Here is a 15,104-nt window from a genome sequence, read left to right on the forward strand (position 1 = left end):
TGCTGGCAAATAGGGCTAGATTTATTGAGAATATCTAGACGGCATGGATGATTTGGACCAAAGGATCTGTTTCCATGCTGTATATCTCTACGGTTCTCTAAGAATAGTGATGGTGGAGAAATATAGTCTCAATATTTCACACTAACCAACATTTAACAAGCTACAGTATAATGTTGTAATTGGAATTTTACTCTGTAATCACAGTTATTTTTCAAGTTGTGCAAATTCAGAGAAGCAATGCATTTTTAATATATTGGAAACTAGTAAGTAAAGTTGTTAAATCCTGAACCTGGGTTAACTTTCAGAATGATATCACTTACATCTGCACTATTCCTATTCCTCAATTCAAAGAATACAACTGAGAAGGAAAATGATAACTTTTGCGCACTAAATTTATACTTATATGCTATTTTCATTGCTTCATTCAAATAATAAGACAATTTGACTTTGTATGCACAAGAATTATCAAGCGTAGACTGTATATTAAACAGTGTCACAAGTTGTACACACAGTATAAACAGCATCCATCTGAAATCCACAGGCTGAAATTCAACCACTGCATTATCAGTGGAGCAGAGCATAAATTTAACACTGCAAGATTTTCTTTTTACTCATTCAGGGAATGTGGTCTTCAACTGGCTGAGCCAACCTTTACCGCCTCTTCAAGGTTGTCCTTGAGAAGGTGGCAGTGAGCTGCTTTTTTGAACCACTGAAGTCCATTTGGCATTAATAATGCAGTTCACAATGCAGTTGGGAAGTTCCTGGATTGTGAATTAGTGACACTGAAGAAATAACAAAATAGTCTAAGTCAGGATGGTGAGCAGTTGTAGAGGAACTTGCATCTGCTGCCCTTATCCTTCTATGCAGAAGATAGAAGGAGTACACCATTCGACCCCTCGAGCCTTCTCCACCATTCAATATGATCAATGGTTGAAGACTGAACTTTATATCCTAAGCCTGCCCTCCCTGTGTCCCTTGATTCCTTTAAGAGCTATATCTACTTCCTTCTTGAAACCACAATATTTTGCAGCAAACTACTTTGGCAGTGAATTCAACAGGCTCACTACTCACTGGGTGAAGAAATTTCTCATCTCTAAAAGGTTCATCCATAACCCTTAAACTATGAACACTGGTTCTGGATTACACAAAATCAAGAACATCCTTCCTGCCTCCAACCTATCTAGTCCTGTTAAAATTTTATAGGTTTCAATGAGATCCCCCCCTCAATCCATCTTAGCTTGAGTGAATATAAACCTGACCCAATCTCTCCTCATACATCAGTCCTGCTATCCCAGGAATCAATGTGGTAAACCTTTGCTGTAGTCCCTCCGTAGCATGAGCATTCTTTCTCAGATAAGGAGACCAAAACTGCACACAATATTCCAAGTGTGATCTCATCATAACCCTGTGTGATTGCACTAAGACATCCTTGTTCATGTACGTAAATTTTTTCGTTATGAAGGCCAACAACGATTATGCCTCCTTTACTGCCTGCTGCACCTGCTTGCTTACTTTCAGTGACTGATTCACGTGGACACCCAGCCTCATTGAACATTCCCCTCTCTCAATTTACAGCCACTCAAATAATATTTGCCTTCTCATTTTTGCTATCAAAGTGGATAATCTCACATTTGTCTCTCCACATTAGACTGCACCTTCCACAAATTTACCAATTTACCCAGCCTGCCCAAGTCACACTGCAACATCTCTGCATCCTCCTCACAGGTCATCCTTTCTCATAGTATTGTTCATTTGCAAATTTTGAGATAGCAGTGGTCATGGGACCAGGGTAGCAGATACATGGGGACACTGCCACAATAAGTTACCCCCAAAGCCATTCATCCTCCTGACTGGAAACAGTGTAGCTGTTCCTTCAGTGTGGGTATGAAATATTACTTCTTCCTCAAGAGAATAAATTGGGCAGATCCCAATTTAAAATATTAAGTATTGGCTTTAAGCCTGGCAGACCTCATGCACTTGTCTGGACTCAAAATCTCCGCTTTCATGTTGGAAGCAGATTCTTTACTCGGTAACATCAAATATTTTACTTTTGACAATCTGTTCAGGGCTACAATCTTGACATCGCTTCAAATAAATAATAACATTTGAAAACACTTGGCAATCTCTTTAAGCACGTTGAATATTCTAGTTGAAAACAAACAAATATACCCGATCCTGTTCTTCCTACAATTCCAATTTTTTCCCGAGGTTTAATGGTAAATGTAACTTTCTTAAGCACAACTGGTAAGGTATCACGGTAACACATTTCAACTTCCTCAAACTGGATTTTTCCTTCCTGAGGCCAATCAGGGGGAGGTGCTGTCTCTGGAATATGTGATGGTGCTTCGGATTCCAAGTTCTAAATGTGATACAGAACATTAACATTACAATACCAAATTATAACAGTAGCATATCAATGAAACAACAAAGAGGTTTGCTTAGAAAAGATGTTAAGTTGTTTTTTTTTCCTTCTGGTGATATAAATTAGGCAGTGCTTCTCAATTTAGGCTATTCTTCTCAAAAAGGCCTCTTATCAGGAGTTGATACGTACAAAACAAAAACAAGGGAACACAAGGTCATCAACTTGAATGTATCTCTATTTTCTCTCTGGAAACTGCATTTCCAGCATTTGCTGTTTTTATTTAAGACAAAGGAGGAAGTACACAATCAAAAATTAAAAATCCTCCATCAAGGTTTTATTATACTTTAATTGCATGTATTTACACATTAAATTAGTTAGACAATGAATCATTTCTTACAGATTTCTAAGTGATGTGTGTAGATTATTGTCTGTGAAAAAAACCTGACAATTCTTCATGAGCTAAGTTATTAGGAGTGCGGTTATTTCACAGTTTTAATGTAATATCAAGGGATAGAATGCCTGTAAGAGACAGATAGCTAATGATTAAAGGATATTATCACAATGATCATCAAGAATTGAAAATTGCAGCTCTTCTAGCGTACACCTGCCTAAAGAATAGCAAGAAACATCGAAGTCAGAACAGGACCTGATAATCTGGGCAGGATCTTTCTGCTTTTAGATTAATTGCACAGGGACTTCCAGGGGAAAAAAAACAAACAAAAACAGAAATTGCTGGAAAAGCTCAGCAGGTCTGGTAGGAATTATGAAGAAACATCAGAGTGAACGTTTCGGATCCAGTGACCCTTCCTCAGAACTTGGAAAAAAAACTATGGCCTACAGAGGTGGGAAAGCCCGCTGATCTTCTAACAATCAGGCAACTTGATGGAGTTGGAGACAACAGCATAAAAGGTGAGTCTCAGGGGCCAGCTCCCTGCATCAGGTCCAGCTTCATGTCAGACTGAGATTAATGCAGATCAAGGGATCACCCTGAAATGACAGTCTACAATGATGATTATGTAGTGGCACTATCTTTGGAACAGTAATTCAGAGACCAGTGTAATGTTATAGGGATCCAGGTTCGAATCCCACGACAGTTGATAGTGCAACTAGAATTTGATCAGGGCAGAAAGATGAGATCACAACCAGTGTGTGTATATAGTTCGAAGAATTCAGAGGCAATGGGGGAATGAACTGGTAAATCGTTTTCCATTTTAAAAATTTAAAATTCAGCAGTCCAATGAAAAAGTTAATAATGTAGCTGATTCAGCAACATGCATCAGTCAATCACTTTGAAATATCTCAACAGAAGTCTGTATCCTGTCATCTACCTGATCTGGCCTCTTGGATTTAGAATTGGCTTGGTCATAGAAGGCAGAATGTAGTGGTAGAAGGGTGTTTCTCTGGTTGGAGGTCCATGACTAGAGGTGTTCTGCAGGGATTCATACTGGGACCTCTGCTGTTTGTGTTATATATAAATGACTTAATGGAAAATGGGTGGGTTAGTAAATTTGTAGATGATACAAACATCAAAGGACTTGTGTATGGTGTAAAAGTTTGTCAAAGGATACAGCAGGATATCGATCAGTTGCAGAAAGAGGCACAGAAATGGGCATCCAACTTCCCTGAGCTACATACTCAGTCTAGCTGTGTTGCATTGGGGCAGTGATCTTTCTTGCCACACAAAGCTTTATAAATCATGTACATTCAACAGTCCTTTTCTTAAATATTGCTGAGATGGCCGAACTATTTAAGCTTCAACGGTAATTAAAACCTTTTAAAGCCTTATTCAGGCTTCAGATGTGTACAGATTGCAATGAGTAATCATAGAACATAGGACAGTACAGCACAGGAATTACTTGAGCCAAGAGCAAACTGAATGTGTCAACAGATTAAAGAGGTAAACATGTGGCTCAAAGATTGGTGTTAGAGAATGGGGTTCAAATTCAAGGGACATTGGCACCAACATTGGGGAAGGAGGAAGCTGTTTCAATTGAATGGGATCCACCTGAATCATGCTGGGACTAGAGTCCTGGAAAATCTCATAACGAGGGTTGTGGGTAGGGCTTTAAACTAAATATGGGGAGGTGGGTTCACTTGCAGAGAAAACAGAGAAAAATATAGAAAATGTTGAAGGGGAGAGGGCTGAGCAGACATTACTAAAGTTTCCACAGCAAGTAATAGGACAGAAAGTATGGAAAGGGTCATGAATACAACTTCAGGCATAGCACATTACAGGACAGCTATGAGAAACGGGGCAGTCAGTGCAGGGCTGACAGTGTTGTACTTGAACACATGCAGTACACGAAACAAGATAAATGAGCTAGTAGAGCAGATTAATATTGGCAGGTACAATTTTGTGGGTGTCACAAAAGTGTGGCTGCAAGGGGATGGGGCTAAGAACTAAATATCCAAAGATATATGTCATTTCAAAAGGACAGGCAGATGGGCATGGGGAGGGGTTGCCTTGTTAGCAAAAAATGAAATTAAATCAACGGCAAAAAGTGACAGAGTGAGAAGGTGTAACATCTGTGCTGGTAGAGTTGAGAAATTGCAAAAGGATAAAGACTTTGATGGGAGTTGTGTATCATAATGGTCAGAATGCGGGGAAGAAAGTAAGTCAGGAAATAGAAAATGCATTTCATAAAAGCACTACGACAACAATCGTGGGGGATTTCAACACGCAGGTGGACTGGGGAAATCAGACAGGAAAGTGTGAGGGAATGTTCTTTTGTAAAAAGACTAGTGGTGTAGACAATTTTCAAAAGGGCGAAAGGCTTTGGAAGGGCACTAGGAGTTCAGATTCAGTAGCAGTTAGGAAGGCGAATGCATTGCTAGCATTTTAAGACAGATAGAATACAAAAGCAGAGATGTACTGCTGGAGGTTGTATATGGCACTGGTCAGATCACATTTGGAGTTTTGGGTGATTTTGACCTCTGTATGTCTTCAAAGACGTGCTGGCATTGGTGAATACTGAGAGGCCTGGTTAGAGTGAACATGGAGAAGATGATGCTCCACTCAGGAGAGATTAGGACCTGAGGGAATAGCCTCGGGGTGGCGGGGGGAGGGTGCCGGTAACAACTACAGCTGAGATGAGGACAAATTTCTTCAGCCAGAAGGTGGTGACTCCGTGGAACTCATTGCTACAGAGGACAGTGGCAGCCAAGTCATTGAGTGTATTTAAGACAAGAGATAAGCAGGTTTTTGATTGGTAAGGGGATTATGGAGAGAAGGCAGGAGAACAGCATTCAGAAACATATAATCCATGATCAAATGTCAGAGCAGACTTGATAGGTTGAATGCCCTAATTCTGCTCCTTGACCCTATGCCACACTGCTGAATGAGTTAGGTAGCCCATAGCTATCTTGTTTTGCCCGGAGCTGAAATAATTGCAGCCCAAGTGGATTCAGCCCTCAGGTAATCGCTTACTGACCACTTTAAAGTTCCAAATAGTGGCAGGATATGAAAGCAGCATTCGGGCCTTCCAGCCCAGAAAGTCATTTCGGCAAAGACAGGAAAGTGACAGGGTTCTCAGATGTCACCAATTGCCTAATTAAGTAAGTTCACTTCCTGCTTCCAATCCTCCCATCTCCACGCTCTGAGTTTTAGCCCTTTCTTCAGCCATTCAATACACCCTGTAAATGGCAGAGTCTCTGTAAGCAGCCTACCAATTCCACATACCTGAACTTGAAAACCTTGCATATTGTGGGATAGCAGTAGAGCTGAGTCCATGTGTGTAAGGCTCTCAAATTATTTTTATGGTGTTCAACAGATGATCCAGATCTGGAGTGTTTAATTTAATCATGAAACTAACACGTGTGTGAAACAGATATATATTTAAATACTTCACACCCAATTATGAATTCAAGATGAATAATTCTACAGCAAGCTGTATAAGTAAGATTTAACCTATAAGTTACTGGAAACACAAGAAATATGATCTCAGCTGTGATCACAGCTACAAAACTTACCATTATGTAATGCCTGATCCTTTCTACAGATGTGAACCTGGCTTCCGATTCTGATGCTAAGCGGACCGTAAATTGGAACAGTCCTGTCAGCTGATTGATACAAAACAAGGGGCAAAGAAGATATTCTCATGAAAGAAAATAAATGATCACAGCATAAATGCATGTTTTGCTAGTTAAAAGAAAAAAAACAAAAGATACTTAGAAGCCATTTTCTAAAATAAAAATTAAGACCAGGAAAAAAAATCATAACGCATTTAAGTTATTACAGAAGATAGCATGTTGAGATCAAGAAAGAAGTGGTGTTGGTTCTCTTGAAGAGCATGAATACGGATATATCCCCAAGGCCTGATGGTATCTATTCCAGGATGTTAACAGAGGCAAGAGAGGAGATTGACCAAGATTTTTGTAACCTTACTGGAGAGGTTAGGGAGAACTGGCGAGTAACCAATGTTGTTCCTCTGTTCAAGGAGGTAAATAGGCATAGTCCAGGAAACTACAGATTGGTGAGTCTCACATCAGTGGTTGGGAAGCTACAGGAGAGAATTCTTAGGGATAGGATGTGCGTGCATGTGGAACAGCATGGCCTAATTAAGGACAGACAACATGGCTTTGTGCAGGGCAGGTCAAGTTGTACTAACTTGACCGAAGTCTTTGACGGGGTGATGAAGGTAATTGATAAGGATAGAGCAATGGATGTTATTTAATGTGGATTTTAGTAAGGCTTTCGAAAAGGTACCTCATGGTAGGGTCATCCAGAAGATTAAGATGCACAGATCCATGGCAACATGGCTGCATCTATTCAGAATTGAAATGCCCATTGAAGGCACAAGTTAGTGGGGGAACAGTGTTTCTCTGGCTGCAGGTCCGTGACTAGTGGTGATCCATACTGGGACCTCAGATGTTTGTGATATACATAAATGACCTGGATGAAAACGTAGATAGGTGGCTTAGTAAGTTTGCAGATGATACAAAGATTGATAGAGTTGTGGATGGTGTAGAAGGTTGTCAAAGGGTAAAGCGGGATATAGAGCAGTTGCAGATATGGATGCAGAAATGGCAGATCGAGTTTAATTCGGCTAAGTATGTTGTACTGCACTTTGGGAGATCAAATGTTAAGGAACTGCATACCGTTAACGGTAGGCCCCTGAACAACACTGATGTACAGAGGGGTCTTGGAGTTAATGTCCATAGTTCCCTGAAAGCAGCCATGTAAGTAGATAGGGGGGTAAGTAAGGCATATGGCATGCTTGCCTTTTTTGATCGGGGAAATGAGTACAAGAGTCAGGATGTTCTGTTGCTGCTTAAAACTCTCAGTAAAAATGTAGACTTAGGCTATGTTCAAAATCAATTATTCTCTAGCGTGTAATAGTGAGGAGGTCAACCCCCATAACGGTGCATGAGAGCAAGAGCGAAATATTGGGAATGGTGAGGGCTCAGGGGTTGCTACAAAAATGGTCAGTACTTGGAGGCTGGATGTGGCTCTATGGAGGCAGAAGGAGCATTTCTACTCCTCTGGCTCATAAAGACTGCATAAAAATACCTTTCTCAAACTTCACTTGGCATTTTTTGGCGATAGGACTGACGCTCATAACTTAAACCTACAATTCTTAATCTTCATTACGGGATACTACAATACTTTATTAATATCATGAATAAATCTTATTCTCTTGTTCATTTTCTGAATGGCAGTGACTCGTGCCGAGGTACTTTATCGGAAAAGATTGTCAGCATCTCACCCAAATTGTCATTATTAGTGAGGGGCTTTTGTGAATGTTGAGCACCTGCGAATGGAGAGTTAGGTATTGAAGGCAAGCCTAATCATTGGCCCCACCCAGTGTCAGACACTTCAGGATGGGCTATTTTTCCCCCTCCCCATCCCAGTCACTGTGGATGATTCTTGCTTGTTCATTATAAATTAAACCAGAATTAATTTAATGAAATTAAAGATTTCAGGGAACAAGTTAAATAGTGAAACACAGTATCTGAGACACCTTCATACTTCGCTGGTCAACTTCCATTTTGTTACTCTTTCACAGTTAATTATTGTTAACGGCTTGCAATTTAAGTTTCTTAAGTTGAAGTTACCTGGACTGCATGAGAGATGGCAAGGCCTGCGTAAGCTGGCGGAATTTTTCCATGCATGAAAACCATCATTGCTGACACGACGGTGATAAGTATGATGCTTATAAGATCAAGGCGAACAGCCAGCCAGCGCATGCCGCAGCTGAACAGAAAATGGGGACCTTGATTGGAATCTAGGAGCTCCTGATACCTTAGAGAAAATGGCACCATAAAGTTAAATGGTACAGGCTGGCTTCGAAAATGTGAGGAGTATGGTAGGTTTAAGCTGAAATTAACCACTATTCAGCAAAATAGCATCTATGGCCATGCACAAAGTTCAACCACCAGATGTCAGCAGTGCTGTTTCTACCCCATGATTTGCCAACTTCACTTGTAATCTATTGGCGTAAAAGCAGGTATTAGAATTTAGTTGGTAAAATGTCAGAGAGTGGATCCTGTCGTGTGGTTCCCTGAGCAGACTGCCAAAATCATTTGGCAGAATGCCTCATCACCAGAACTTTGCAATAAGCACCAAGACAGAGCTTGACTGGTGGTGAGAAGGGCTCTGCCCATCAGACCCTTCATGCATGCCGCGACTCTCTGCACCACTACATGTTGTCCTCGAAGCAGCTGTGCTGGCAAAGAGACTGTTACAAATCTCCTCCCAAAATGTGCCTTTGCAAAGAAAGCCTGGACAGAGAATGCAATGGCTTTTGATGTGGTTCATCCTGAGCAGTTCCATGACACAGGACTCTGTGCTCCACAGGCTGTTCCTGGGACGCATACCGAGTCAAACATCAAATGCGCATCAAGGACCATCAACTAAGTGAAAGATACTGTTTGATCTGCTGACGGATGCACTAAAGCTGCGGGCAAGCAAGAGAAGACTGTTCCCCATCATGTCTGCCTCCCAAGCACTGCTAGGAGGTGAACTGACTTACTCCACCTGAGACAGACACTTGCAGGCAACATTCTTGAGATCAAACATTTTACTCATATCAAAGCTAGTGCCAAAATTGAGCGAGCTGACTCTATTAAGTAAGCAAGATGACAGTGAAATGTAATGGGAAAAAAGGATGGAATGCATGATCTTAAAATCAACACACTGTATTGGCCCAATTATTTTTCCATCCTGTAATGCATGTTGCCTGAAGACTATACTTGGCCTGAACCTTCCAGGCAAAAATTACAGAGGAGTACATGTTTAAAAGATCATCTTAATTTTGTATTTTACATACAGTAATTGTACTTTGCTGTAGACTCATGCATTTTAAAAGTATTTGCTACTTACCTTTGCAGGAACTCACTTTCTTTGTCATAAGCATGGATAGTGGCTAAACCCTGGACACTGGAGGTGATGTGGGATGTAAACGGTGACTGACTGATACTGTCCATACGCTTAAGCTCGCGAACTAAAACCCTGCCGAGAGGTACAGAATTCATCAGTTTATCATCAAATATTCATTTTCTTTCTACTCTGCCCTTTATTCCTTTTGTCCAACAATAAAAATATAAAGAGATATGTATTAAAAGGTAATGACTTCATTCTACTCTGCACCTCTGAACCGAGATTGTAAATATCCAATTCAGCCTCACAACAAAATTCATTCATTCAATTGAAAATACATGTGCTCTTTCCAGCAGCACAAAGATAGTGTTTAACTCTCTTCCTATTAATTCAGCAACAAAGAAGCTAGGGCTAGAGTTGCAGCACTGCTTCGAGCTCAAATCAACTCATATACTCCATGACACAAACTGGATAACAATGTGGCCTGAATCGCTTGTTATAATTCAGTAAGGTCTGACAGAATATCAAATGGGGCTAACACAGGTAATGATTTTCTGCTGATGAAGGGATATTTCAAAAAAATTCAAATTCAAGTGGAAAACCAACATTTACTATATGAGAGGAGAGTGCTGATTGGTTGCCAATAACTGATTGAGACATTGCTTTAGAAAATGCACCAATTGATGCTGGTTAACAGTTAAAAGCCCAAGCTTTTCAAACTTTTTAAACTAGGCAAGTTGGCTCTGATTGGTTGGGGCATTGCTCTGAGAAATAAACCAATGAAGCTATTCATCTTGCCCTCGTCAGGACATTTCACAAGAATACAAATTCAGTTGCTGTTTATCAATTCAGTGAGGATCTCAATAAATGGGCAAGCAGACTCGACTGGCTGAACGGTGTACTTCTGCTCCTACATCTTATGGTCAAGGGTAAAGCCAACATCTATAGTGGATGAGAAGAGAGTGCTGATAGGGCGGCAAGGATCTCTCAATCAGCACTCTCCTCTCATGCGATTAAGGGATAAATTGGTCAGAACTGAATAAATAGGTGAAACAAGTAATCAGTGTGTTGGAGTTTGTGATCTGTAACCAGAAAGATATATGTCTGGACTCTGAATAACCAACTTTGCAACATTTGTTGTTTGACGTGGTTAACATGGTTTATTTTAAACAAAGAACTGTGGACGCTGGAGATCCAAAACAAAAGCAAATTGCTGGAGAAACTCAGCAGCTTCTGTGGGGAGAAAGCACAGTTATTGTTTTGAGTCTTTGAAGAATGTCTAATGAAGAAGGTCTCCCCAAAGATGCTGCTGGTGAGTTTCTTCAATATTTCCTGTTTTTGTTATACATAGTTAATTTATTTACTAAGCCACAGAGACATCACCTTAAATAGATTTTATAAATTCTTTATTTCAGGTATTTACCTCTTAGTGGTATTTTTAGGTATTTACCTCCTACTGGCATTATGAGAACATCTTTGATTTAAAATATTATGCTGTTAATATGGAATTATATCAATATTACTGTGCCTCAAGTTCCTACTGCTCATCTTCTAAAAGAGTTCAATGAGAAGAAGATTAAAGGAAAATTAGATTTTATTGCATCAGTAATTCCAGTAAATTGTCATTCCGTTCATCTGACTAAGAATCCAGCTAGCACCAGGACTCCTTGAGAAGAGTTTCGTCGTTCCATTAATATCAGATCTACTGACAGAAATATATGCCAGGGACATTACCTTGATATTCTGTTGACTACCATGAAGATAATACTGAGTGGTAACACTGAAATGAGGAACCATGGAAAGACAGAACTGACGACACCAAGACAGAACAGTATAAGAATGATATTCTGGATCAACATCTCAGTCTGTGTGGTCAGTCGCACATCCACTGAAGAAAGAGAACATAGAATACCTAGTGTTAAAACACATTATCTTCCCTTATGACAGATGTACACAACAATCTGATGTATTATTCTCAACAGGTATACAACAAGCCTAAAAAGAGAAAGTACACAGAGCAAATATGGTACAGACAATAGATTTGTTTTATGGCAGCAAGCTCCTGGTCAACTAAAGTTTATTTTGGTAGGAGGTAAGTTTAGGATAATGAAAACAAAAGCAAAAGAAGATATACAAGTCAAAACTTTCAACTCCAGAACCTAGCAAAATATGCCACACTTAGCTGAATCAATCAGATTGTAAATCAGCTATCAGTATTACAAAAGACAGAAAATAGGAATAAGAGTAAGCCATTCAGCCATTTCAGCTTGTTCTACCACTGAATATGATTGTGGTTTATTATCCAACTCAGTACCCTGTTCCTGGCTTTTTTCCCCATATCCATTGATCTCTTTAGCCCTAAGAACTATATCTGACTCCTGTATTTGATTTCCTGGCCAAACAGAAAATATGGACGTGATCATGGCCTGGGTCTGTTAACGGAAGCTCTACTTAACTAGTCCCTAGTGGGGTCTGAATGACTGCAGGAAAACTTGCTGTGGAAAGAATCAGAAAGCTGGTTTGGAACAGAAGGAAAACATGAGAAGCTTCTCCCCATATTCACATTCATCACTGGAGATCACACTGGAGACAGTGAGCACAAAGAAGGAAGTTGTATTTGCTGAGGATGGAGGGAAACACCATTGGACCTTACCAAGCTGTCGTGGCTGAAGATAGAAAAAGTGAGAAGCAGTGTCATTAGGGATTTAATGACCACATGAGGTCCAGAAAAGTACCTCATCACTCAGGCATTATAATCACCTCACTCTAAACTTAATAGTATTCTCCTCTGACTACCAAGTGAACTTCTGTGCATTTGTTCTCTCCAGCTGCCTTCACAATTTCCATTTGCAATCCACCCCAAATTTCTCTCTAACACCAATCCTTCACAGTCATCATCCTCAAATATTCTAATTCTATTGTCAGTACATTCTGCTTTTTACATTTGGATCTCTGCCCATTCCCATTGCAGAAGAGAGTTCACAACTCCAGGGACAGTTATAGAATCAGGGTAGGAAACAGCAATGTAGTCATGTTCATCACCATACTGTCCCTATAAAAGAAGGTCTCCTGAAGTTTGATAAGCCAGAGTTGGTGAAGGAGGAATGGTGTGACTGAGAAACCTAGTGACTGCATGAAATAATGCACTATCAACTTACAATCATTCATGTTGAACTGTGTCCAGAATAACTGTCTTGATACTGTCATTAGGCTGTGTTTGTACTCTTTTTCACTGTAGCACTGATTGTTCTCTTCCATCTACCAAGGTCCTTCGTAGGTCAGCGAGGAGCTGATGAGGACCAGACTGAGAAGTCCTTGGAGGACGGCAACCATTCTGAGCATGCACCATCACATGATTCCTGAAAACCCTTTGCTGGTACAGAAAAACATGCCTTGGTGGGGTTTCAGCGGTTTGAATAGGTGGCACAAGGTGAGAAGTACATCACATACTTGTAGAAATACATGTGGTCACTGCATCAGCAATGCAGAGGAACAGGAAATTCGAAGCTTTGCTTTCCTTGGTTTGGTTGTGATGATGAACTCAAAACGTTAACTGTGAAAAGGGAACTTGTGAAGCAGCAAATGTGTGTGCTTCTGTCAACATTTCCAGTGGAATAACATACTCCCAGAGGGAAAATGGATGAATCTAATTCTAAGATACACCGTGTTTCCCAGGAATTGAGAATGATGTTCTCCTGCATGGAAAGACAGGCCATCTCTAGGAATAATCAGACTTGCCAGACAACTAATTGCTTGCTGGCTCAGACCAATGGATTGCACACTCTGTCTAATCTGATACTGAGGATGGAGGAAAACCTCACTGATGTAGCCCAACACCAAGGAATATAGAAACACAGAAAGGGGAGTTGGCCATTCAGTTCCTTGAGTCTGTTCCACCATCCAAGATAAAGCAGCCTGCGTAATTTTCTCCATATCCATAAGTATTAACTTCCTCTATCACTGCCACTCAGTAGGAGCAGGGTGTACTATCTAATAGATGCACTGCATTAAGTCAACAATGATCCTTTCACAGCACCTTCCAAACCCAAAGCCACTTCCACCTAGAAGGACAAGGTTAACAAATACATGGGATCACCAGCATCTGCAAATTTCCCTCCATGTCATTGACCATCCTGACTTCAAAATATATCACCTACTCTTTCACAATTGCTAGGTTGAATTACTGGAATTCCCTCCCTAAGGGCATTATGGGCCTACCTACAGTCCATGACCTGCTGCAGCTTAAGAATGCTGCTCACCACCACGTTATCAAGGGTAACTAGGTACGGGCAATAAATGCTGACCAGCCAGTGAGGCCTACATCTCATGAGTGAATTAAAACAAATGCAAGCAAGTTGAGATGCAGGCACTTGAAAATAACTCCAAAAAAGCTGCAACTGGGACTTAAAATCAAGTTATTTCAACCTCAGTGAAATCCATTGATCTGAGCTAGCAAGCACTGTTATTTGTCTGATATCTGATTATACACACAAGTGGCCTCTCCTCCCTTTGTGATGGTCATAACTGTGGCTAACTACAAACTTGCTGATTTCAATTATTAAAGTATTTCCAGTTCCTTCTCTTCCTAATCCACATGGATCAAACATGAAAGTGGGAAGATTGCTACTCACTGCTTTTTCACCTCACAGCCTGTACCTGCACCAGCCTCACCATGCCTAGTGAAACTCCCCCATTAAGAAAATGAATTCATCTGAAAATAATCACTACTCAGGGTCACAAGATGTGTCAAACATATTCATTGTGGGCATATATTTTTGTTTATTTGGAAACTCTTTTGTCATGTTTTTGGTTGCACTTCAGTCCTACGGGTATCTGATGCAGAGGGATGTAGACAGATTGGAAAACGTCCTTTTGGGCCTTGCCAGGCCAGCTATAAACTAGGTCCAGGCAGTGGACTGTGGAGGGGGTCATATCTTCTGCCTGTCTGTCCCTCTACATCTCCACCTATCTGGACTCCATTTTTTCCCCTTTGGTCCAGGAACTCCCCACCTACGTCCGTGACACCACCCACGCCCTCCACCTCCTCCAGGCCTTCCAATTCCCTGGCCCCCAACACCTCATTTTCACCATGGACGTCCAGTCCCTATACACCTGGATTCCTCATGCGGATGGCCTCAAGGCCCTCCGCTTCTTCCTGTCCCGCAGGCCCGACCAATCCCCCTCCACCGACACCCTCATCCGCCTAGCCGAACTCGTCCTCACCCTCAACAACTTCTCTTTCCATTCCTCCCACTTCCTACAGACAAAGGGGATGGCCATGGGTACCTGCATGGGCCCAACGTATACCTGCCTCTTTGTAGGTTACGTGGAACAGTCCCTCTTCAGCACCTACACAGGCCCCAAACCCCACCTCTTCCTCCGTTACATTGATGACTGTATCGGCACCGCCTCTTGCTCCCCAGA

General features: G+C 41.0%; 1 protein-coding gene across 6 annotated transcripts in view; it reads right to left on the reverse strand.

Annotated features, from left to right (window-relative positions):
* The window catches only part of LOC125458895 (ATP-binding cassette sub-family C member 5-like), a 171,241-nt gene that overhangs the window by 19,711 nt on the left and 136,426 nt on the right, over positions 1–15,104 (reverse strand). For 5 of the 6 annotated variants that reach the window (XM_048544703.1, XM_059651474.1, XM_048544704.1 and 2 more), the window contains 5 exons: positions 11,415–11,568; positions 9,684–9,812; positions 8,417–8,603; positions 6,332–6,421; positions 2,170–2,359 (listed from right to left, as the gene is read on the reverse strand). In XM_048544703.1, the coding sequence (XP_048400660.1) occupies positions 2,170–2,359; positions 6,332–6,421; positions 8,417–8,603; positions 9,684–9,812; positions 11,415–11,568 (750 nt within the window). Of the gene's footprint in view, positions 1–2,169; positions 2,360–6,331; positions 6,422–8,416; positions 8,604–9,683; positions 9,813–11,414; positions 11,569–12,838; positions 14,668–15,104 lie in introns of those variants that run through there. The other variant, XM_048544707.2, reaches the window with a different exon arrangement.

Source organism: Stegostoma tigrinum, chromosome 15 (assembly GCF_030684315.1).
Source record: "Stegostoma tigrinum isolate sSteTig4 chromosome 15, sSteTig4.hap1, whole genome shotgun sequence".
NCBI classification, from domain to species: domain Eukaryota; kingdom Metazoa; phylum Chordata; class Chondrichthyes; order Orectolobiformes; family Stegostomatidae; genus Stegostoma; species Stegostoma tigrinum.